Consider the following 23661-nt stretch of genomic DNA (forward strand, 5'->3'; position numbering starts at 1 on the left):
AAAAACCTTCACATAAAGAGCAACATCCATTTCAGCCAATGAAAGCGTACCAAATATACATGCCCAGAAAGCAAATAAAAACTGTATCTTAATACAAATGACCTGAAAGTCACTAAGAAAATGACAGGATAGTCTAAGTCAATTAGAAAACTCAGAAATTAGCAACAAAAGAGAATTAGGTAATAAGAAAATGAGATAGTGGCAAATATATGTGCTTAATTTAATCAAAGATCCAATATACAGGTAATAGGAATTCTTGTAGCAGGAAAACCAATGCAAGGAAATGAAATGAATACTTAACTATAAATCAAGAAAGTTTTTAGAATACAAAATTTCAATCATGCAGGGTTGAATTAATTTCTGGAGATATAATTTCAGCATGTAACTGTAGTTAACAACTGTATTGTATTCTTGAAATCTTTTAAGAGAGTAGATCTTAAGTGATTTCAACACACACACACACACACACACACAGTAACTGTGAAGTTGAAAATGTGTTAATTAGCTCAGTTGAAGTAATCATTTCACAATGCATATGTATACCAAAACATCATGTAGTATATCTTAAATATATACTATTTTTATCTGTATTAATTTCAATTAGCTGGAAAAAAATAAAATGATTTTTTAATTTTTTTAATAAAATGGTTTAAAAGAAAAAAATTATGTAAGGTTAGAAAAGACAGACACAAAGGTCTGTCTTTTATCTAAAAAAAAGAAAAAAGAAAAAAAACTGGAAAAAAAATACTTGAAACTACGTATTGAAAAACACAACACATACCTGAGAATATCAACCCAGAATGACCAACACCAAATGGACTGTAAAGAGAAAAAAAAATCTCTTGGGCATCCAGGCAGAAACATTAAGTAACTTATAAGGAAAATAAGAGTATCACCAGACTGCAACTGCAATGTTTTATGCCAAGAGAAAACGAAGTTACATATTTTAAATTTATAACTCAAACTTTATATATAAAGCTCCTCCATATGTGGGCAGAGAATTTATATCCAGCATGGAAAACTGACTCCATGAGCCTTTCTTGAGGAAACTATAGAGCAGGGCTGACAAACTGTAGCCAGGCATATTTTTGTACAGTCCTCTAGCTAAGAATGGTTTTAAAGGGTTGTTAAACACACAGACTCACACATACACACAGTATGGAATAGGATCTCTCCCCTTGTGCTCTCCCCCCCCCCCATCTCTGTCAAATAAATAATTTTTTTTTTAAAAAGCAAGACTCTGGGACCTGTGGGTGGCTCAGTGGTTGAGCATCTGCCTTTGGCTCAAGGCGTGACCCCGGGGTCCTGGGATCGAGTCCCTGCAGGGAGCCTGCTTCTCTCTCTGCCTGGGTCTCTGCCTCTCTCTCTCTCTCTCTCTGTGTCTCTCATGAGTAAATAAATAAAATATTAAAAATAAACGAACCTACAGCAAGTCAGAAAATCAAGTCTAAATGAGGTTAAGAGAGTACAATATGTAACAGCTGTCTAATCCCACAACGAACTTGTGAAAACTTATACAACTAAAAGGGGGAAGGACAGGGACCAGAATAAGGAAAATATATTCAATTTTGTAAATTTTATTAAAAAAATTTTAAACTGGGGGTGCCTGATTTAGTTGCAAGAGCCTACAGTTCTTCATCTCAAGGTTGTGAGTTCAAGCCCCACGTGAGTGTAGAGGTTACTAAAAAAAAAAAAAAGAAAAAAAGAAAAACTTTAATTGTAAAGCATTTACAGTAATCATAATTAGTGGCAGGATTTGATTGTTACTGTGACATTGTTGTGTAGATGTGAAACGAAGCAAATGAATATTCTGATTCCATCATTCTCTATTGTCTTTTTTGGGGTTTAGCCTATAAATGCATTTTCAAAACTATGAACTACAACACTCAAGGAAAGCACTCTTGGTAAAGGCAACTCATTTTGGACCACCAGCAGATTATTTAAAGTTTGATCATCTATCTTATTTGGCCTCTCAGTCTTCTGGTGGTTTTCAAAAATTAAATCTACCCTCAAAAGACAAAGCTTTGCAGCAAAAAAGATGAACTGTAGCATGACTAAGTAGTAAGGCCTTGAAAGGGACAGGCATCCACAGACCAATTACCATCCAGTTCTATCACGGTTTAGCTGTGCACAACTCTCTAGACCTGCTTATAGACCTTTCAAATCAGGGCTTTCTAAAGGATCCTAATTTCCTCAAGATTTTTTGGGAAAACGCATCCAGGTTAGAACAGGTGGCGACTTCAAAATAACATGTTATTTGTACTACAGACACATATTTATATTAAGAAAACTTGCATGTACTGTTAAGAATGACTTTTGTTCCTCTATTTGAGACCCATAATGGACACTTTCATGTGTTAACAGTACAGGTGACTCTGAACAACACAAGTTTGAAGATGTGATCCAATTATATGTGGATTTTTTTATAGTACAGTACTCTAGGTGTATTTCCTCTTCCTTATGATTTTCTTAAAGAGCACTTTCTTTTCTCAAGAATACAGTATATAACACAACATACAAAATATGTGCTAGGGCAGCCCGGGGGGCTTGGTGGTTTAGCGCCACCTTCAGCCCAGGGCATGATCCTGGGGACCCAGGATCGGGTCCCACATCGGGCTCCCTGCATGGAGCCTGCTTATCCCTCTGCTTGTGTCCCTGCCTCTCTCTCTGTGTCTCTCATGAATAAATACATAAAATCTTAAAACAAAGCAAAATATGTGCTAGTCAACTGCTTATGTTCAGCAAGGCTTCTGGTCAACAGAATATTAGTACAGTTTTGGAGGAATCAAATTACATGCAAATTTTTGATCATGCAGGGGTTTGGTTCCCCCACCTTCCTTGTGTTGTTCAACAGTCCATTGTACTTGGGTATGAAATACCTGAAAATAACCTTTAAAAATGTTTTACTAGCATAGACCTTTTGCTGTTATTTCACTGTAGTTTCATTTGCCTGAGAAAGAGGTCATTAGGCTAAATTTCAAATGAGAGACTAGGTGGAGGGGTATTGTTAGGAAGTATTTATTATAGTCCTGTACTCTGCTCCTTGGATCTTATAGGAAACTCAGAAATGGTCCCTAAGGTGGACTGATGCAAATGTGAACATCAATTTATGTAATAACAAAGCGACCCAGCACAAGCCTTCTAATACTAAAGTACCTAGGAAGCTGATTAATGAATCAACCTGTTGCATAGTGAGCCTGAATGAAGAGAGAGCGCCAGATGATTTGAAAGATGTCTCTGCCAGTCCACTCTTCTGCACACTCAAGGGCCCCCTGTGTGTCAGGTTCTGTCCTCATAGTACACTCTGCAATTTAATCACCTCTACCTTTTCCTCTTTCCGGTGTGGTCTGGAGCAAAACTCTAATCTTCGTAATCTAGTCTAATTGCACAGTCCTTAGAGACAATTGGCCGGGCGGTAAGTTAATTTTACAATCTTATTTCCCTATGCTGAGTTTCAGGAAGGGCACTTCAAACCAGTAAGATACATGTTGATCTTTTCTCTCAAGAATTTGGGGAAAGGTTAATACACATGAACTAATGAGAGAAAAACTGAGTGCTTACTATGTGGATGGGCTAGGGTATAATAAGGGTTAAAGCAGGATAGGTAACAGTAATCAGAAAAACACTGTAAAAAAAAATAAGACTTAAAATATGGAACTTTAATTCCATATTAATTCCAAATGACTAAGCCATTTCCTTGGTCCATCATAGGTCGCCACCATAATTTCTTGCCTCACTCTCCCAAACACACAGACACTAGATACCAGACACATTCTGGCCCACTGCAGGTGGATCACTGAATAGACTAAAATCTCTGTCCTCAGGGAGCTTATACTGTAGTATGAGCTTTAAGACGATGGTCACATGGTGAAAAGTACCATGGAGAAAAATAAAAGAAGAGGAAATAGAGAATGCTGGTGACTGGGGAGTTGTTGATTTACACGGGATGCTCAAGGAAGTCTCACTAAAAGATGGAATTTGAGCAGAGAGACCTGAAGGTGGTAAGGAAATAAATCTGGAAGTCTTAATGGAGATCCAGTGGAAGAACCTTCTGGACAGAAGGAACAGCAAATGCAAAAGCCCTGAGAAAGGAACATGTTTGGCAAGGTTGATAAACAGGAACACACTGAAATGATTTACAGAATGAATGAGAGAGGAAGTCAGTGAGACAGTAAGGACAGGAGGGCAGATTATAGGGCATTGTAAGCCATTCAAAGTACCTGAGCTTTTATCTGAGATGGGAAGCCACAGGAGAACTGTAAGCAGGAATAAGAATCTCATTTACGTTTAAAAAAAAAATCTCATTGGGGATGCTTGGGGGGCTCAATCTGTTAGGTGACAGACTCCTGGTTTTGGCTCAGGTCATGATCTCAGGGTTGTGAGATCAAGCCCCACGTTGGGCTTCACGCTGGGCAGGGAGCCTGCTTAAGATTCTCTTCCTCTGCCCTTCCCCCATGCCTCCTCTCACTATAAAAAAAAATAAAATAAATAAAAAATAAAAAAAAACCTCACTGGCTGATGTATTAAAAATATACTACATTGCAGGAAAATAAGAGGAGACATAGAAAACCCAGTAGAGGATAATTAACAATCATCTGGCAAAAGACAGTGGTGGCTTAGAGTCGTGATGATAGCCGTTAAAGTGGCTGGATTCTGAATAAATCTAATTTGAGCCATGAAGTTTTAGTGATAACCTGGATGTGGCCTGAGAGAAAACAAATAGTCAAAAAGGTCCCGAAGGTTGCCAGCAGAGCAGCTAGAAAGATGACGCTGCCAGTACCAGCCAGGAAGATTTGATGGTTGGCCAAATAGGAGTTTGGCAATTAGACAGGACTGAGGCTTAGGAGAGAGGAGTACACTGGAAATAAATGGTTGGGAGAAGTCCATGGACACTGGAGACTGAAGTGAGTTGAGAGAAAACACGTCTAAGGGCTGAGCTCTGGGGCAAACTGGGGAAGATGTGGTGAAAATCTGAGGATGACATGCCAGAGAAGCAGGAGAAGAGGAAGGGGAGCATGATCTTCCTGGAAACAAAGTAAACAAAGTGTTTCATCCATGAAGTAGTTACCGCCAGTGTCAAACACTACTGACAGTTCCAGGAAAATGAAGTCTGAGACCATCTGGATTTAGCAGCATGGAAAACTTCAGTGGCTTTAACGAGCAATTTTCAATTTTTGGTGGAGTTGTGGGGAAAAGAGGAGCTAGGACAGAGCAGAGAACCAATCTGAGGAAATTTTGCCCTGAAAGAGTCGAGAGAAATGGAGCAGTGGCTAGGGATGGAGGCAAGAGAATTTTTGGAGGCTATTATTATACATGCTTGTTTGCTAATGGCGATACAATAAAGGGAAAACCACAGAAGCAGGAGACTTTGGACCTGATGGGCATGCGGGAGCCCACAAATCCCTCTCCTCCCAAAGCTCTATAAACCTAAGGAGAACTCTCAAAACCAACCATTTCAACGCTCTGAATATGGATCAAAGGCATACAGCAAAAAGGAGCTTTGATATTCATGGGAGCTTCTGGACTTCAGGAAAGAAGAGTATAATCTGCGATACTCCTGCACCAGAGCTAGTCCCCCCAGCCCCTCAAGCTCTATGGGAGTAGTTCAATTAGTGCAGCAAAGAGACTGAATTATCAAGCCCAGGCTCTGATGCTTCACTGGTATGTCTACCAAATATTTATTTATTTATTTATTTATTTATTTATTTTAATTTCACTCATTTATGACAGTCACACAGAGAGAGAGAGAGAGAGAGGCAGAGACACAGGCAAAAGGAGAAGCAGGCTCCATGCACCGGGAGCCTGATGTGGGATTCGATCCCGGGTCTCCAGGATCACGCCCTGGGCCAAAGGCAGGCGCCAAACCGCTGCGCCACCCAGGGATCCCTCCAAATATTTAAATAAGAAATGATACCACTCCTTCACAAACTGCCATTTATTGCTTCCCATGAACAGCCCCTCTGGAAGACAGTTTGGCAGGTTTTTATAATTTTTAAGATTTATTTATTTATGATAGACATAGAGAGAGGCAGAGACACAGGCAGAGGGAGAAGCAGGCTCCATGCCGGGAGCCCTATGTGGGACTCGATCCCGGGACTCCAGGATCATGCCCTGGGCCAAAGGCAGGCGCTAAACCACTGAGCCACCCAAGGATCCCCAAGGTTTTTATAAATTAAACACAAGACTAACCATATGGCCCAGAACTCCTGCCCCTAGGTATTTTACCTACAGTAACCTGAAAACTTATGTTCATGCAAAAAACATATGTACAAAAACGTTAGGAAGCAGTTTTATTAATAACTGCCCCAAACTGGAAGCAACCAAGATGCCCTTCACCATGGAATGGTAAACTACTGCAGCACATCACATCCTAATAATAAAACAGTATCCAGGAATGAAAAGGAACAAATTGTTGATTTGCAAGATTCATACATGTAACATGGATGAATCTCAAATGTATTTTGTAAATCAAAGAAGCCAGACCCTAAAACTTACATATTATATGGTTTTGTTCATACGACATTCTGGAAAAGGCAAAACTATCTGGATTGGTAGCTGCCAGAGGATGGGGGGGCAGGGGTAGGGGGACAGTGGTGGCTGACTAGGGGAATTTTGAGGGTGAGGGAACTGCTCTGTACGGCCCTAGGCTGGGATATACACAACCCCATGCATTCGTCAAAATCCATACAACCATCCATCAAAAAGAAGAAACTTTAACATGCACAAATTGAAAATACCAATCAGAAGACGGAACAATCAGGACAGAATGTAGACTTCGACATACGAACCTAACTGTAGTACAAATGTATGGCAATCTTACAAAAGGGATTCAAGTGAAAAAAGAGCTGTGATCTGAGTAATTTCGGGAAACAGCGTTTTAATGGGAAACTACCCAGCTCAAGCCTAAAGGAACTGTACTCCAGTGAGGAAAGTTTCTCACGGGGGTGGCAGGTGTTAACAGCTCCAGAACTGCTTCGCATACACATTGGGGCTGAAGAAGGGGCGGACAGTGGAGGGTGGGAACCATATTTCTCACTGAAAGAGGCAAGTTACAGACAAAGGAAATAAGGAAATAAGCCAGGATGAATTATGCCGTACTGAGCTAGAGTCAGAAGTCTCAGGATGAATCCATGTTTCACTGACTATACACACAGGTGTACAGATAGAGATAAATTACAGACACGTATATTGTAGGACTCTGATTTTCCACATGCTGTCTGCCATTAGCTAACCATTTAGCTATCTCTGCCATCTAGCTGCTTTTCCCCCATGCTACAAACATATATTTTATATCTTCATATGTCCAGAATTATTGTGAGGATAAAATAAAGACAGGAATCTAAAGCATTTTTAAATAAAATATAACATTACATCTAAGGAATTCTGCTTGCATTTATTTATTTACTTATTTGTGATAGAGAGAGAGAGAGAGAGAGAGAGAGAGAGAGAGGCAGAGACACAGGAGGAGGGAGAAGCAGGCTCCATGCTGGGAGCCCGACACAGGACTCAATCCAGGGACTCAAGGATCGCACCCTGGGCCAAAGGCAGGCACTAAACTGCTGAGCCAGCCAGGGATCCCCTGCATTTATTTGTGGCCTGAGATGGTCCCGATGCCTTGTCTAATCACTCCTCAGCAGATACTGCATTTCTGTGGTGATGAACACATTAGGTTAAAAATGTCATTAAAAAAAGTCATTTCACATGTCACTCTGTGAGCATATATAATAAATGCATATGAATATTTATATACTTATATGTATAACTTGGTAGGATACATATTTTAAGCCAACGTAAAAACTTAAGCAACAAATGAAGCCTATGTTCCCAACTCAGTACACACCGTGGCATATATAAATATCTAATGAGCTTCACAAAATGATTATTTCTTATGCAGGAATGCTGGTCTTGACCCAATGAAATTGAGTTAACAGCCCACTAATGAAGCTGTTCTAGCAGCGGTTCTCCAAGGGTGCCCTATAGACCCTTGGGGATGTTTGAGACCCTTTTATTTTTTTTGAGACCCTTTTAAAGGTATGCGTGACTCTTACTTTCATAATAATACTAATACACCATTTTTCTGTTTATCCACGAACATGTTAAAACTGCTTTTGCCTTAACATGAATCAAGCATTGGCATCAGACCATCAGTAGCCATAGTATTCTTCACCACCACACACACTCAGTTTTTTAAAAAAGTCAGTTTTACTTAAAAACATCCTTAATGAGGCAGTGGTATTTTTGTTAAATCTGGAACCTTGATAACATGTCTTTTTAAGGTTATTTATTTATTCATTCATTCATGAGAGACAGAGGGATAGCAGGCTCCCTGCAGGGAGCTCGGTGGGACCCCACGCCAGGACTCCAGGATCACACCCTGAGCAGAGGGCAGGCGCTCAAACACTGAGCCATCCAGGCATCCAGATAACATGTGTCTTTTTATATGTGACAATGGAAAATACGTATAAAGCACTTTTGCTGCATACCAAAATTCAATGTCTTACAGAAAAGTACTTGAGTTGCAAAATGAATAGCCCCCTTTTTCACAGAGCACCATTTTCACCTGAAGGTAAACCTGACCAAGTATAGTTAATCAGATAAGGACATCAGGCATTTTCACTAAAATGTGTGAGGGACGCCTGGGTGGCTCGGCAGTTGAGCGTCTGCCTTTGGCCCAGGGCGTGATCCCAGGATCCAGGATCGAGTCCCACATAGGGCTCCTTGTGGGGAGCCTGCTTCTCCCTCTGTCTGTGTCTCTGCCTCTGTGTGTCTGTCATGAATAAATAAATAAAATCTTTTAAAAAAATGTGTAAGTGAGCCTGTCACTTTAAGGAAAATAAAAGATAGTTATTTGCATCAATGATAAAAATTTTCACGTGAGGGGTGCCTGGGTGGCTCAGTCGATTAAGAGGCTGCCTTTGGCTCAGATTGTGATCCCAGGGTCCTGGGATCAAGCCCCATACCGGGAAGCCTGTTTCTCCCTCTCCCTGTGGCTCCCTCTGCTATGTGCGCTGTCAAATAAATAAATAGAATCTTTAAAAAAATTTTTTTTTTCAAGTGAAAACTTTGGAAAACTTTTACCTGACATCAGGGGCATGACAGGTTCAAAATACTTAAAGACTTCTGAGAAGATGGGTAGTATATTAACTAATGCTATTTTCTGATACTGTATAATATTTGAAAGATCTGCATAACCCAGGTAACCAACATTTTCCAAATGACAGATAACAAAATCACTCATGGATTAAAAAATTCAAAACAACATATCATTGATTTTAATGTAACAATACAAAAAGTTCATTGATAACGGCACCATGTAGCAAATGACTACTAACATAGAAACTACCACAAATAACCAAAATTACCTAAAAATGCTGTTAAAAGTAATTTTTTTTAAAGTAATTTTTTTCCAACTACATACCTGTGAGACTGGATTTTCCTCATTGACTTTTTTTTAAAGATTTATTTATTTATTCATTCATTCAGAGAGAGAGAGAGAGAGACAGGCAGAGGGAGAAGTAGGCTCCATGCAGGGAGCCCGACATGAGACTCGATCCCTGGACCCCAGGATCACTCCCTGGGCTGAAGGCGGCGCTAAACTGCTGTGCCACCGGGGCTGCCCTTCTTCATTGACTTTAACCAAAACAACTTATTGAATGTAGAAGCAGATATGAGAGTTCTAGCTGTCTCCTATTAAGCCAGACTTCTTCAAGAGATTTTCAAAAATGTAAAACAATGCCACTCTTCTAATTTTTTTGCTTTGAAAAATATAGCTACTTTTCCATAAAAATGTTATTTATGGGGGCAGCCCGAGTGGCTCAGCGGTTTAGCGCCTGCCTGCAGCCCAGGGCGTGATCCTGGAGACTCGGGATGGAGTCCCATGTCGGGCTCCCTGCATGGAGCCTGCTTCTTCCTCTGCCTGTGTCTCTGCCTCTCTCTAAAATCTTTCAAAAAAAAGTTATTTATTTTAATACTGATTTTATTAAGTGACTTGATATTTTTACATTTCTCATGTGCTACTTTCTAACATATTTATCGATACGTATACCAAATATAACCCACATAAACAAAAGTTCTTTAGGCCCTCAAAATTTAAGACTAAAAAAAGGATCCAGTAAGTAAAAAGTGAGAATTTCTATTCTAGATCAACCACCTTAAAAGTGCAGACATCCTGTTTTGGGAGACAAGGCAATCTCCTGGAAAGAAAATGAAAACTTTTTTTTTTATCTAAAAAAAAAAAAAAAAAAAGCAATAGATTGAAAGCAGACATGTCACTTAAATCATGTGAACACAAAGCACATATCTAAATTTGTTTTAGGGATGCCTGGTGGCTCAGTCCACTAAGTATCTGCCTCCACTCAGGCCAGGATCCCAGAGTCCTGGGATTGAGCCCCACTGCTCATGAGCAAGCAAGCCCGTGCGTGTGCTCTTTCCACCCACATAAGGACTGCAGTGTAGTAATAAGGCTATGTCATCTTGAAAACAAAAGCAAGCTAAATATATGGGGCACTTCTCTCTTCCCCCCATCCTAAAAATGCCAGCAGCAGCTAATAAGGATTACTGAATCCTTAACATGCACCATTTACAAATTCTTCTGCCTGCTTTGATTGCATTTTCAATTAAATCTCATTACAAATCCTAAGAGGTAGCTGCTCTTATTATGCCCTTTTCACAATGAGGAAGTAACTTAGTAACAGTTCTCATTGTTTCTTACCTGTTTTTAAAAAGATAATGTTTATTTTTCTTTTAGAGTATGAACCAATTTAAAAAAATTATTTCCATTCGTAAACAGATTTCAAGCCATTGAACTTAGCTTTATGCCATAATAGGGGTTGCTATATGGAGCTCTGTGAAAACTGTCCAAGGTTCAGAACAGCTCAACATCCAAAGCCAATTTCCCCAGGTGAGATAGCACAAATAATTCATCCCTATGATAATTAAGATGTTGAAAAGTACAAAATCTTGCCAAAACCTCTGTTAAACTTTATTTGGCACTCATACTGCCTTCTAGGTGGGTTTTACATGTATTTGTGGAGATGGGTATTTTTTATTTGACCCTATACTGCCTCGCTGCTATCTTATTTTATAGAACAGATAAATCTTCCCTCTTTCATAATAGCCTTTAAAGATTTGCCAGAGAATTGAGATTTAGATTCCTGAAGTACAGTGGCAGTATGTAAACAACACCCGTTTACTCATCTCTTTCCTAGAAAACAAAGCAAAAGTGGGCTAATCAGTAAAATACAGAACACACGTTTACTCTTTATGTCACCAACTAACTATATGTGCTTCTGAAGCAATAGGCAGAGACCGCAACACAAGCTCCCAGGTGTCAACCATCAGAGGGAAATGAACGGGGTTTAATGAAACACTTTCACATCAATAATCAAGACGCTGGATGAGAACGCTAACAGTTGAGACCCCAACTGACCAGGCTTTCCGTTCCAAGCATCCTAACAGCACCGAGAAATCACACCAGAAAGATCTCTCTCCACGCAGTGTGTCTCGAGTTACCCAGCAGTTGCATATCCTGGCCTTTGCCCGAACAATTCAGTCTGTGAATAATTTCTCTCACAATTAATTTGAGTTTCGTCTCCTGAATCTGTGACTTGGTCCAAAAAAAACAGATCAAACACCCAAACCAAACAAACCCCAAGGTAATCTGCATACACACCTGGGAAGCTGCTGGAGCTGACCAACCTCGGCCCAAGAAAACCTCACACGACAGAGCACACGGAACTGTAAAGGACAGACGTCACACGAAGGCTGGGGGAACGGCAAACTTCTGCTGCCATCTACTGGCCACTGTTGAACCATTCCAGAAAATCCAGCTGGCTCAGCAGCAGACTCCCACTAGGCTTCCCGGATAAACGTGGCCTTCAGGACCAGTGAGTGCTAACACCGGTAAGACGAGCAACATGACCAGCCTGGATGCTTATCTAATACTTATTGAAGAAATCAATAAAGATTTATGGCCTCCCGGCCTGCGCAGCTTTATCAATCAAGCCCTCTTTTTTTTTAAGATAGATTTATTTATTTATTTATTTATTTATTTATTTATTTATTTATTTATTTATTTATTAATTATAGACCTAGAGAGAGAGAGAGGCAGAGACACAGGAGGAGGGAGAAGCAGGCTCCATGCCAGGAGCCCGACACGGGACTCAATCCCGGGACTCCAGGATCACGCCCTGGGTCAGAGGCAGGCGCTAAACCGCTGAGCCACCCAGGGATCCCCCAAGCCCTCTTTCTTACACCTGGTTAGCTTTGCTTATTAAATTGTCCTTGGTATTTGTACCACAATCCTGGTCCTTTACCTATTAGACTCTAAGTTCCAAGAGGGAAGGGACTGTGTCTACCTCCTTTACTTCCTCAAATACCTAGCCCATAAAAGGAAAGATGCTGAAACTAATAACACCACTAAGTGCTAACTATCCTGGACTTAAAATTTTAAAAATAAAGAAAAAATTAAAGATGCCAAGAGACAGCAAAGTGCCACGGAATCCTGTCAACACTGCCAGAGGAGCTGCCTCACGCTGATGGAGGACCGTGGTACCTGTTAGGGTCTTAAGAACTCCTTGGGCTCTTTCAGGGATGAGGTCACTAAGGCTCACAAGTTTAAGTCACTTGTCTCAAGACCCTGTGAAAGATAACTCTTTCTAGAATTTTGTGAGATCGTAGTTGGGGCCCTCTCTCCGTGTTAGTACGGAGGCCCACCTGGTCCATGCACATGATCACCTTCAAACTTTGTGTAGGACTGTGGACGTGAAGCACATTAATTCCTGGATCCTGTGGACTAAGGGCCAATTTAGGAAGATACTATTTTCCGGTGGGGGTTAAATACTGTAGTCGGTGTCCAGTCTTCAAATCTATTGCTGAGCACCGCTGACTGACCGTGACGGGCCGCACAGAACACTTAGCAGGCAAGTCCGTTAGTACAGAAAGTCCTGTGACCAAAGCTCCAACTTTTCTCAGGTAAGATGAGGCTGCAGGGATCCCCGGGTGCCTCAGCGGGTGAGCGCCTGCCTTCGGCCCAGGCCGTGACCCTGGGGTCCCAGGATCGAGTCCCGCGTCGGGATCCCTGCAGGGAGCCCGCTTCTCCCTCGGCCTGTCTCTCTGTCCCCCCACCCCCCGTGTCTATCATTAATAAATTATCTTAAAAAAAAAAAAAAAACCCACATCAGGCTACAGTTCAGCAGACGCGAACACAGCCCTAGACACGGGCACGCAGGTTGGGCCGCCTCGCTTCAACTCCCAGCTCCTCCTCCTCCGAACAGGATCCCGGACCAGTTATTCGCCTCTTTTGTCCTCGTTTCTTCATGTGGGGGTCACGCTCTCTTCACTGGGTGACCGTGAGGTCGCAGTTCCCCTGGACGCCCCGGGAACCCTCAGGTCAGTGAAGGGTCGCTCCCGTCCCACTCGGCGAGCGCACTTCCGGGGTCGGCCCCCCCCCCGCCCCCCACCGTCCAGCGCCGTCTGACAGAAACGTACAGAAACGTACGGACGCGAGGGGTCGGAGAGGGGGCGAGGGGTGGGCACGCAGCGTTTCCGGATGGCACAAGAGCTGGGGCCCGGCCCTGGAGGGGGCCTGAGGGGGCGGCTGCGGCGGCGCCACCCCGTGGCCTTGCCGGGGATGCCGAGGGAGGGCCGGCCGGGACCCTCAACCCACCGGGTCTACGAACACGAGGCCCGCGAGCCAGCGTGGCAAGCCGCGGGGCCCTCCGCAGGCCGGGCTGAGGCAGCCCCCCGCCCCGCCGGAGGGGACCCCCCGAGGCAGCCCCCCGCCCCGCCGGAGGGGACCCCCCGAGGCAGCCCCCCGCCCCGCAGGAGGGGACCCCCCGAGGCAGCCCCCCGCCCCGCAGGAGGGGACCCACCGCCTCCACAAGCCCGGCTCTTCCCGCGGCGTCCTCTGAGGTGAGAGGTGAAAAGGCAGAAACTGACTGAATCTGGCGGGACAACCGTTCCCGGCTCAGAAACGAAGCCTGCGTTACCACAGGGCGCCCCAGAGAGCGGCCCATTTGTACAGCTGGGAATGCAAAGGAACGCTCTGCTGCGGGTGCGGGTGCGCGTGCGCGATCGGAGCCCACCGACCACAGCCCCGCCTGCGCTGCTGCGGATCGTGCACATTTTTTAATGTTTGGGGAAAAAAAATTCACCATGATACTATTTCATGGCAAGGGAAACTATAGGAAATTGGAATTTCGGTGTCTGTAAGCTGACGTGTTGTCCATGGCCCCTTCCACACTCGCGGTAGCGGAGTCGCCGGGACGCAGATGCATGGGCCCCAAAGCCTAAAATATTTCCCACCTTACAGCACAAGTTTGCAGATCCCTGTTCTAGATTATATTGCACTGAAATCAATCGCCAGTTTGTATATATTTCATAAAACCAATGAAAAATTTTCAGTCACTTGAAATAGGGGAAGACAATCTTCACGTATGAATTTCCACCGCCTGAGGGCCTGGGTAGGGCCTGGCTGGTGAAGCGTCGGCCTTCAGCACAGATCAGGATCCAGGGGTCCTGGGATCAGTCCTGCATCCCGCTCCCTCCTCGGCAGGGAGCCTACAGCTCCCTCTCCCCCTACCCCTGCTCATGCTCGCTCTCTTACAAAAATAATAAAAATCTTTAAGTTAAAGAAAAAAAAAATTCCATGGCCTCCCTTGAATAATTAAAGCACATGTACAGAAAAGAATGATCTTCCACAATCTGAAGTAAAACTGTAAACAGCTTTAAAAATCTCTATTCCTACCACTCATTTTTAAAATGGGAATTGAAACAATTAAAAAAATAAAATGGGAATTGATAGGTTACACTCAATAGGTCACTCGGCATGAAGTAGAACATACATTCACTTTTCCTTCCTAAGAGCTTTCAGGAATAAACTATGTGTGTCAAAATTTTTAAAAAGAATGAAACAATAGACAAGAAAGGATGCCATCAATGTGCCCAAGGTTCCAGGAAAGCAGAAACGGGCAGGTTGGCGTTAGCAGAGAAACCAGAGTGGAGGAAAACCAGCACAAGTTACCAAAGTACATGAAACATGGTTCTTCCCAAGGGACCTCTGAAGAAACTCCAAGCTGAGTCAACAGAGACAAAGGGCAGGGGGGGCAGGGGGTCAAGTGTTAGGGTAAGTCCATTTAACAGGGGCTTTTGAAGCAGCTGTGCTGGTTACCCTACTTTCCCCTCTCCTAGATAGAAGCTGGCAAAGGTGGTTTCTACCTGGGGCAGAATCAGAGAACACGTCCCAAAAAAGTCGGAGCTATGTCTTGGAAGGGCTATCAAGGGTGAGAGACCTAAAGGCAAGGCGGACTAGAGGCTCAGGCACAGGAGCAGGAGACTCTTGATCTCGGGGTCACGAGTTTGAGCCCTCTGCTGGGTGCAGAGATCACTAAAAAAAAAAAAAAAAAATACATAAAAGATCAAGGTCTAAGTCTGATCACAAGAAAATTTTAGAAGTACAGTAAGGAGTTTACGCAGATTAGCACACACAGAAAGAAGCCTTCCTAGCTTTGGCAAAGGTGGAGGCCTCCAGCCCGCTCCCTCTTCGGGGTGCCTACCTGTCCACCCACCGTGTGACTTTCCCATTCACAGGACACGGAAACTGCTCTCCCCTTTAGGAGACACCCGTGGGAGGAACAGGCATATAGAGCTATGGATATTTAAAGCTACAGGAGAGTCCTGTGGACACAAAACAAGAATGGGATTCTAGAACTAGAGAATATCTAGAAATTTTAAATGACTGCAATAGAAATATTCAGGAAACCTCACAAAATGGAGAAGAGATAAAGACATTAAAAAATGAGAGAAGACACAGGACAGATCCACATGGCCACCAATCTGTCTAACAGGAGTTTAAGAACATGAAAAGATGACAGGGTTGATAAAATGATCCAAAAACTAACAGAGTTTTTCCTTTGCTAAAGAAAGGTATGCTTTCAGATTAAATGGGCTCCCTCAATGCTGTGACATTTTTCCTGATGGAATTTTGGAACATAAAGGATTAAGAGGGCAGCCTGGGTGGCGCAGCGGTTTAGCGCCGCCTTCGGCCCAGGTCGTGATCCTGGAGATCCAGGATAGAGTCCCACGTCGGCTCCCTGCATGGAGCCTCCTACTCCCTCTGCCTGTGTCTCTGCCTCTCTCTCTCAATCCTCTCTGTGTGTTCTCATGAATAAATAAATAAAATCTTAAAAAAAAAAAAAAAGGATTAAGAAAAATCCTGTAAGCTTCTAGAAATACTCAATAGACATTTAAAGTTTTGAAGGCAAGATTATTAATGGGCATCTGTTACTCGTAATTTTCTAAAAACTGAATTTTAAAAATCATAATGACTTTTTTCCAAATAAAATTCAGAACAATGAACCACCTAAAAGAGAAACTAATTCCAGAATACCTCAGCAAACCTATCTGACGTATATACAATTTCAAAGACAAAGTTCTTTCAGCAGTCCCTCCGTAATCCACAATAACAAAACATAAAAAAGAAATATAAAACTATTATATTAAAGGTATCTTTAGAATCTGCAAACTAGGGGTGCCTGGATGGCTCAGTCAGTTAAGCGTCTGCCTTCGGCTCGGGTCATGATGCCTGGATCGCCCCACATCGGGCTCCTGGCTCAGTGTGCTTCTCCCTCTCCCTGCTCATGCACTTTGGCTAACTGTTCCTCTTTCAAATAAATAAATACAATCTTTAAAAAGAAAAAAGAATCTGCACACTAATTTACTTTGTACCCTGTCACAAGTGTATCTGCAGGTTGGCAATGCACCTACTCAAGGACTGGAAGCTCAAAGAGCTGGGGGAAAGGAAGACAGTGGGAGGAGGCACAATAGGGACTCCCTGAACTTCCTACTGCAACTGTTCTCTGCTGTAATTTTGTCTGCATTGTAACTTTACTTTCCTAGACTTTTCATACTACCTCTTTTCTGAAGATGGAATAAAACCGGCTTTAAAATTTTCCTTTTGGGGTACTTGAGTGGCTCAGTCGGTTAAGCACCTGACTCCTGTTTTTGGCTCAGGTCATGATCTCAGGGTTCCTTTAAAAAAAAAAAAAAAAATTCTTATTTATTCTTGAGAGACATAGGCAGAGACCCAGGTAGAGGGAGAAGTAGGCCCCCTGCAGAAAGAGCCTGATGCAGGGACACAGGGACTGGACCCTGCGATTCTGGGATCACGCCCTGAGCCAAGGGCAGAGCTCAACTACTGAGTCACTCAGGCGTCCCTGATGAGGGTTCTGAGATTGAGCCCTGGGCTCTGAGCTGGGTGTGGAGCCTACTTGAGATTCTCTCTCTGCACCTCCTCTTCCCGAGCTCACTTGTGCTCCCTCTCTCTCTCAAAGTATATACACATACATGGATGTATAACACATATATGTGTGTTTGTATGACACATATATTTGTATAGGATACACATATATATAATCCTCCTTCCTCCATAATCCCTCATAATCCAATAGCAGAATCTAACTTTTGGAGGCATGAGAATCAATGTATCAGTAAGAAACTTCTGGCAGGCTTTTGTGCATTTAGTAAAACAAATGTCCTCACTGGCTGGGTGTCCACCTGTGTTGTAACTGGCTGTCCTCCAGGCTATACACCAGAATCACCAGATGCTCAGGCCCCACGTGAGAAGATCAGAATAGGCCCACACATTTTTTGATGCTGGAAGGAGAAAAAAGTATTTTTTGGGGGGAGGGAGCATTCAAATATGACAATAATAATTTTCTTTATCCCTCTTTTTCCAAAGCATGCCTGCCCAGATCCCTGACACAGAATTCATGGTACCTGGTATGTTAAGTGTTCCTTTGACACCACACAGAGACAAGAGAACAGCTAAAATTATCCACTTGAGGTCCTACTCCCTGTGGGAAGGCTGGCTTTTGCCTATTTTTTTTTTCTTTTAAAGATTTACTTATTAGAGAGAGAGCAAACACGCAAATAAGAGGTAGGGAGGGGTGGAGACAAGGCGTCTGAGTCTGGGGTTGATCTCACAACCCTAAAATTATGACTCCAGCTGAAGTCAAGACTCAGATGCTTAACAGAATGAGCCACCCAGGTGGCTATCCACTTGGCCTATTCTAACAATAAACCCAAAACATTTTACCTGTTTTTCACGAAAGTACAAAGAAGTATGAAGCCAAATATCGGTGCACATCTTTGAATTTCCCAGTATTTATTCAAGCAGATAAATCCTGAGAATTTAAGCAAATAAAGATGCTTCCTCCCTTCCGCCGCCTAGTTCCACGAAATCAGAAAATTGCTTCACGTCTCCATTAGCAGACATCATCGAAACCTACACGGTATATTTACCCACCTACCCACGCCCGAGGTTGTACAAGTCAGTCTCAAGTTTTTCCTTACTGAGCTTTCACAAATACACCAATTCCTTCCCTTTCGTAAAGCCTGCTTTGTTCAACTATTTGTTCTTGCTCAGAGGCCTTCTAAACTGCCTTGGGGCCCAAGCTCAAAGATTTTAACACTATCAGAATCCTCTCCCAGGTTTCTCAAACTTTCCAGAAATAAATATCTTTAGAAAGGAGTGGAGCTTATAAAATACTCCCCAAGTGTTCCAGAATCACCCGGGGCACTTGTTAAATATACAACTTAACCAGGCTTCTCCCGGAAGTAACGGATTCAAGTGCATAGGTGAAAGACAAGAAATTTGTATTTTAACAAGTGTCCCAGATTCTGGAAGTACATCTTTTTCTGATGGTATCACTACTCCTGTGCCTGCCAGCTTCTCATGCGGTTTTCCCTCCCTGTCATCCACCGTGCTCCCTTCCACGGATATACCTTCCTGTTACCTATTCATAGTAGTTTTTTCCTCCAACAAATCCAGCCACACGGATTTCTCATTCTTCTCAATTCCTGACACATATAAGTCCTGTGATACAGTATTTGACCTTTAAGTGTACTATATTCAGTATAACTTGTGGATTGAAGGGTATCTATCTTGTTTATTTTTTCTAGTTAAAGTCCAGTGTTGAAATAGCAAGCAACATTAAATGATTTGCAAATGTTCATAAAGTGTGTTGAATGTGCTTCTGAAGCCATGTTTATTAACTCAAACGCCCCCAGTGGTTTCCTAAACTCTTAGCATTGATATGCTACAAGAAAATGATACCTTAGTTCTCCCACAAGGAAAGCAATTTTTTCTGTAGAAACTTGATAATTACAAGCTTTCCCATTTCTCCTCCCTCATCAGCAGCTTACTCAGAGTTAAGGGACACACTAAATACAGCGGCCTCCTGAAATGAGGTGGTATTTGCTTTTAAACTTGTACCAAGAAAAATGCAACGTGTGATGAACAGTAATTCAGCCAACTCTTAACTATCTGAGAAGGACTCTGGAAGACAGCATTTATAAACCCACAGAGGACTCCGGACTGCTTTTCACCTAGTACAGTAACTGTGGCAATCGCTGCTTCTTTGTGGGGGTGCTGTCCTTGCGTGAGAAAAGACAGCAAAACACTGAGACTGTCTCCCAGTTCCCCTTCAAATTCTAGTATGGGAGGATTGAATGGCTGTACTTATCTTCCTAGTGATCTCTGATTGCCAAGGGGCAGAAGTTAGGAAGGAAATGATTATCAAGTGGAGTCCAGAGTTGGGACTCAATACGTCCCCCCAGGCCCTCAACCATGTACTCTCTCAAGGGAGAGTACCTATCAGGTACCTGTAGACTTCTCTTGCCAGATTGCCAAACGCCTAAACTTTGGGCATAGAAGAATGATCTGGAGCTTCATTATTATTGTTAGTTTTTTAAGTAATGTGGACTCTGGGGCCCAGCAATAACAACTCTATTAATAGGTCTAGAGTAGGATCCATTAGTCTATATTTTTAAAAGCACCTAATGCTGGTTCTAAGCCTCTTTGGAAAACATTATAGGGAGGCTCTTCTCTCACCCTGCTGCATCGATGCTGCATGCGTTTCCCTTTTTGCTCCTCCCTTTTCCTAAGTAAAATGTTTTAATTTTTTTTCAAACCTAACCATATTTCAAGGCCCAGCTCAAGTTATCTATCAGTTCTTGAAGCCTTAAAAAAAAAAAAAAAAAAAAAAAATCACCTTTGCTGTAAGGGACTTCCCAACCTCCAGGACCCTTGTGCCAACTGTAAAAGAATAAAAGGTGTTCCCTTAAGGTAGACACTTCATGTGCAAGCACTTCTGTCTCTAGGGAGTAAACTCTGTAAAGGCAGACTAAGGTTCACACTGTTTTACCACCTATGATAATAAGCACATACAGTGTATGAGGCATCCTGCAGACTTCTGGAATGAGTGAGTGATCAACCAATGAGCGAATGAATGTTGTTTCTTCTAACAAGTGGCTGAAACTAAAAATGCATGAAAAAGGAAAACTGCCTAGACTCTGTAGTAACTAAGAACCATAAAAGTCTCTCAATTTGTCAAACTAGGGTTTCAGAGACTTTTTAAAAGTTCATTAAACACCTCTCTGTGGGGATCCCTGGGTGGCTCAGCGTTTGGCACCTGCCTTCAGTCCAGGGCGTGACCCCGGGGTCCTGGGATCGAATCCCGCGTCAGGCTCCCTGTATGGAACCTGCTTCTCCCTCTGCCTGTGTCTCTGCCTGCCTCTCTGTGTCTCTCATGGATAAATAAAAACTTAAACAAAAACAAAAACAAAAAACCCTCTCTGTGTCAGAAGCCAAACATTCCAAATGCTCTTTTTCCCCTCAGCTAACAGCACGGTTATCCGTATCTGCGTTACACAAGATACCGGTAATTGCAGATGTATCTAGGAACCTGGCCTGAGGGACTCAGATACGAGCTGGTGCAGGAGACACCAACTTGTTTTCTCTTTCATTTCTCCCACCTCAAACCTAACAACGTTCCTTTTTAAAATTTCCAGCAAGAACGAATGCTAAGAGTCATTAGGTGGCACCCATTCTAATAGCTATTTCACAACGAATTCCTATTTGGGGCGGGGGGGTGGGGGGGGGGGACCCAAAATCCTGGGAATAGGATCAGGGTGATTTCATGTAATGAATGTGTTTACTGCACTATTAAAAACAACAACCAAAAGCATAAAACCTGAGTAATACGGAGTGTAGAGTCTACAGTAACCAGGTTAGCCACTCTAATTTTAAAAGTATGTCTCAGCCTAACCAGCCACCAATAATCTAAGAGCTTAAAGTCTTAGCTTCAATCGCTTTTAGATTTCAGATGATCACTTTCGTTAAAAACATGAAAGCCACGTTAGACATATTCTACCTCTCTGTTTGTCCTAATTAATCCAAGACTTTTGAGTGAAATGTACTTATAATGTAGGATGGTTGGACCAATGTCCTGGACGGTAATAACCTAACTTGAGCACAGCTAAAATACGTTTAGTGCAGTGAATTGCCAGTTTTGAAAGAGAATCTTCATTTCTCATATTAAAAAGTATCATTAGAGGGCTATCTCTGGGTGGCTCAGTGGTTGAGCATCTGCCTTGGGGCCAGGGCGTGACCCCGGACACCCCCGATGGAGTCCCACATCGGACTCCCTGCAAGGAGCCTGCTTCTTCCTCTGTCTCTGCCAGTGTGTCTTTCATGAATAAACAAAAATCTTAAAAAAAAAAAAAAAGTATCATTAGGGACACCTGGGTGGCTCAGTGGTTGAGCTTGGGCTCAGGGTGTGATCCTGGGGTCTTGATGTCAAATCCCCCCCCCCCCCCCCCCCCCGCATTGGGCTCCCCGCAGGGGGCCGGCTTCTCCCTCGGCCTGTGTCTGAGCCATGAATGAATCAATGAATCAATTAAAAAAAAAAAGTATCATTAATTTGTATGTAATCTTTGGCCACAGTACTGTATCCTCGGGCGGAAGAGGAGGCAGCAAAAAAGGGCAAGTCCAGGGAATGTGATGTAGGAAATTGGCTCCCGACAAACGGAAGGCATCACCTTTACAAGATCTCAACCCAGGCACACGGGACACAGATGGACTAGGTGGGAGAGTGCAAGGCTCCGAAAAAAAATCCAAATAAATGTAATAGGAGTCAATGTGTGTTACCATATGGTGAACACGATTAAAAAAAAAAATCCGTACCATCTAAATCATGCAATTCCGTGACCAAACGAGTATCACCTTAGATGACTTTTGTACGCAAAATTCCCATGATTAGCACAATAAGCAGGAAAACCGTCAGACGCTAATCCGCGGCCAAGTCGGGAAAGCGATGCGCCCCGGGCACCGCGTCTGGGGCCCCAAGGGGGACCCGGATGACGCGCAAGGAGGGGAACGCGGGGACGGGGCGCAGGGACGGGGCGCAGGAGAGGGAACGCGGGGAGGGGGCGCAGGGAGGGCAAGGGGGGCGCCGGGACCCGGCGCGGGGAGGGCAAGGGAAATGCGGGGAGGGGGCGCGGGGACCCGGCGCAGAGAGGGCAAGGGGAACGCGGGGGGGGGGGGGGGCGCGGGGAGGGAACGCGGGGGGAGGGCGCAGGGACCTGGCGCGGGGACCGCAAGGGGAACGCGGGGAGGGGGGGGGGGGGGGGGGAACGCGGGGGGGGGGCTCCGCTTCCCGGGCCTGACCCCCCCGCCCCGCCCCGCCCCGCCCCGCGCCGCGCACTCACCGGTCCGGGGACACGACCTGGCGGGGGGCGCCGAGGCCGCCGGGAGCCGGGAGGCCGCGGGCGGAGGCGAGCGGCGGCGCAGGCCGGGGGCGGGCAGGCGGCGCAGGCCGGGCGCGTCTCGGTGCAGCAGGGCGGAGCAGAGCCGCCGCGGGCTCTGATACATGCCGGGCGCCGGCGCCGAGGCCCCGCGCGGGAGGGGAGGGGAGGGGAGGGGAGGGGAGGAGCGGGTCGGGCCGGGGCCGGGGCCGGGGCGGGCGCGCCCAGCGGGCTCTCGGGGCGCTCGGGGCCGCGGCGCTCAGGCTCCCGGCCGCGCGGCCCAGGCCTCGGCGCAGCGCGGGGCAGGCGAGCCCGACGGCGGCGGCGGAGCAGCGTCCCGCGGGCCGGCTAGGGCTGAGCGCAACCGGCGAGCTCCGCGCGCTGACAAAGCGGGCGCGACCACGCGAGGCCGGGAGGGGGGCGCCGAGGGGCCGGGCGGCGGCAAGACCCGGCTGCGGCTGCGGGACGCCGGGGGCGGTCCTCGGGAAGCGGGCGGGCGCCGGGCTCCGCGTGCGGTGGAGGCTGTGCGCGGCGCAGGCGGACGAGGGGCGGCGAGAGGGTTTTAAGGAGACGCGCCTCCCCTTCCGCTGGCGGCAATGGAACCGCCCACAGGCTGGGCGTCGGGAGCCGCGCGGCTGTGGCCCCGGGGACACGTGTGCGTCCAGGTGGGGGCCGCGTCCGCGCGAGCGGCAGGGGCGGGGGAGGGGTGCGGGGAGGGCGTGCGGGTGCGGGTGCGGGTGCGGGCGGAGGGGGCCCCGGGGAGGGCGTGCGGGTGCGGGCGGAGGGGCGGAGGTGTGGGCCGGGGAGGGCGTGCGGGTGCGGATGGAGGGGGCGGGGGAGGGCTGCGGGTGCGGGCGGAGGGGCGGAGGTGTGGGCCGGGAAGGGCGTGCGGGTGCGGGCGGAGGTGCGGGCCGGGGAGGGGGTGCGGGTGCGGGCGGAGGGGGCGGAGGAGGGGGCCCCGGGGAGGGCGTGCCGGTGCGGGCGGAGGGGGCCCCGGGGATGGCGTGCGGGTGCGGTGCGGGTGGAGGGAGCGGAGGTGGGGGCAGGGGAGGGGGTGCGGGCGGAGGGGCGGAGCAG

The 23661-nt window shown here is 45.4% G+C and overlaps 1 protein-coding gene across 5 annotated transcripts in view; it reads right to left on the reverse strand.

Annotated features, from left to right (window-relative positions):
• The window catches only part of NOCT (nocturnin), a 30137-nt gene extending 7426 nt beyond the window's left edge, over positions 1 to 22711 (reverse strand). Inside the window, exons 1-2 of one of the 5 annotated variants that reach the window (XM_038564627.1) lie at positions 16911 to 16925; positions 15217 to 15385 (exon numbers count right to left, since the gene is read on the reverse strand). Coding sequence is in view for 2 of the 5 variants with exons in the window: in XM_038564624.1 (XP_038420552.1) it covers positions 13872 to 14124 (253 nt within the window). In the remaining 3 variants the exon portion in view is untranslated. Of the gene's footprint in view, positions 1 to 11671; positions 11804 to 13871; positions 14140 to 15216; positions 15386 to 16910; positions 16926 to 22024; positions 22143 to 22548 lie in introns of those variants that run through there. The other 4 variants (XM_038564625.1, XM_038564628.1, XM_038564624.1 and 1 more) reach the window with 4 other exon arrangements.
• Positions 22712 to 23661: the final 950 nt, after the last annotated feature.

The sequence above is a fragment of the Canis lupus genome, chromosome 19, assembly GCF_011100685.1.
Source record: "Canis lupus familiaris isolate Mischka breed German Shepherd chromosome 19, alternate assembly UU_Cfam_GSD_1.0, whole genome shotgun sequence".
Classification (NCBI taxonomy): Eukaryota; Metazoa; Chordata; class Mammalia; order Carnivora; family Canidae; genus Canis; species Canis lupus.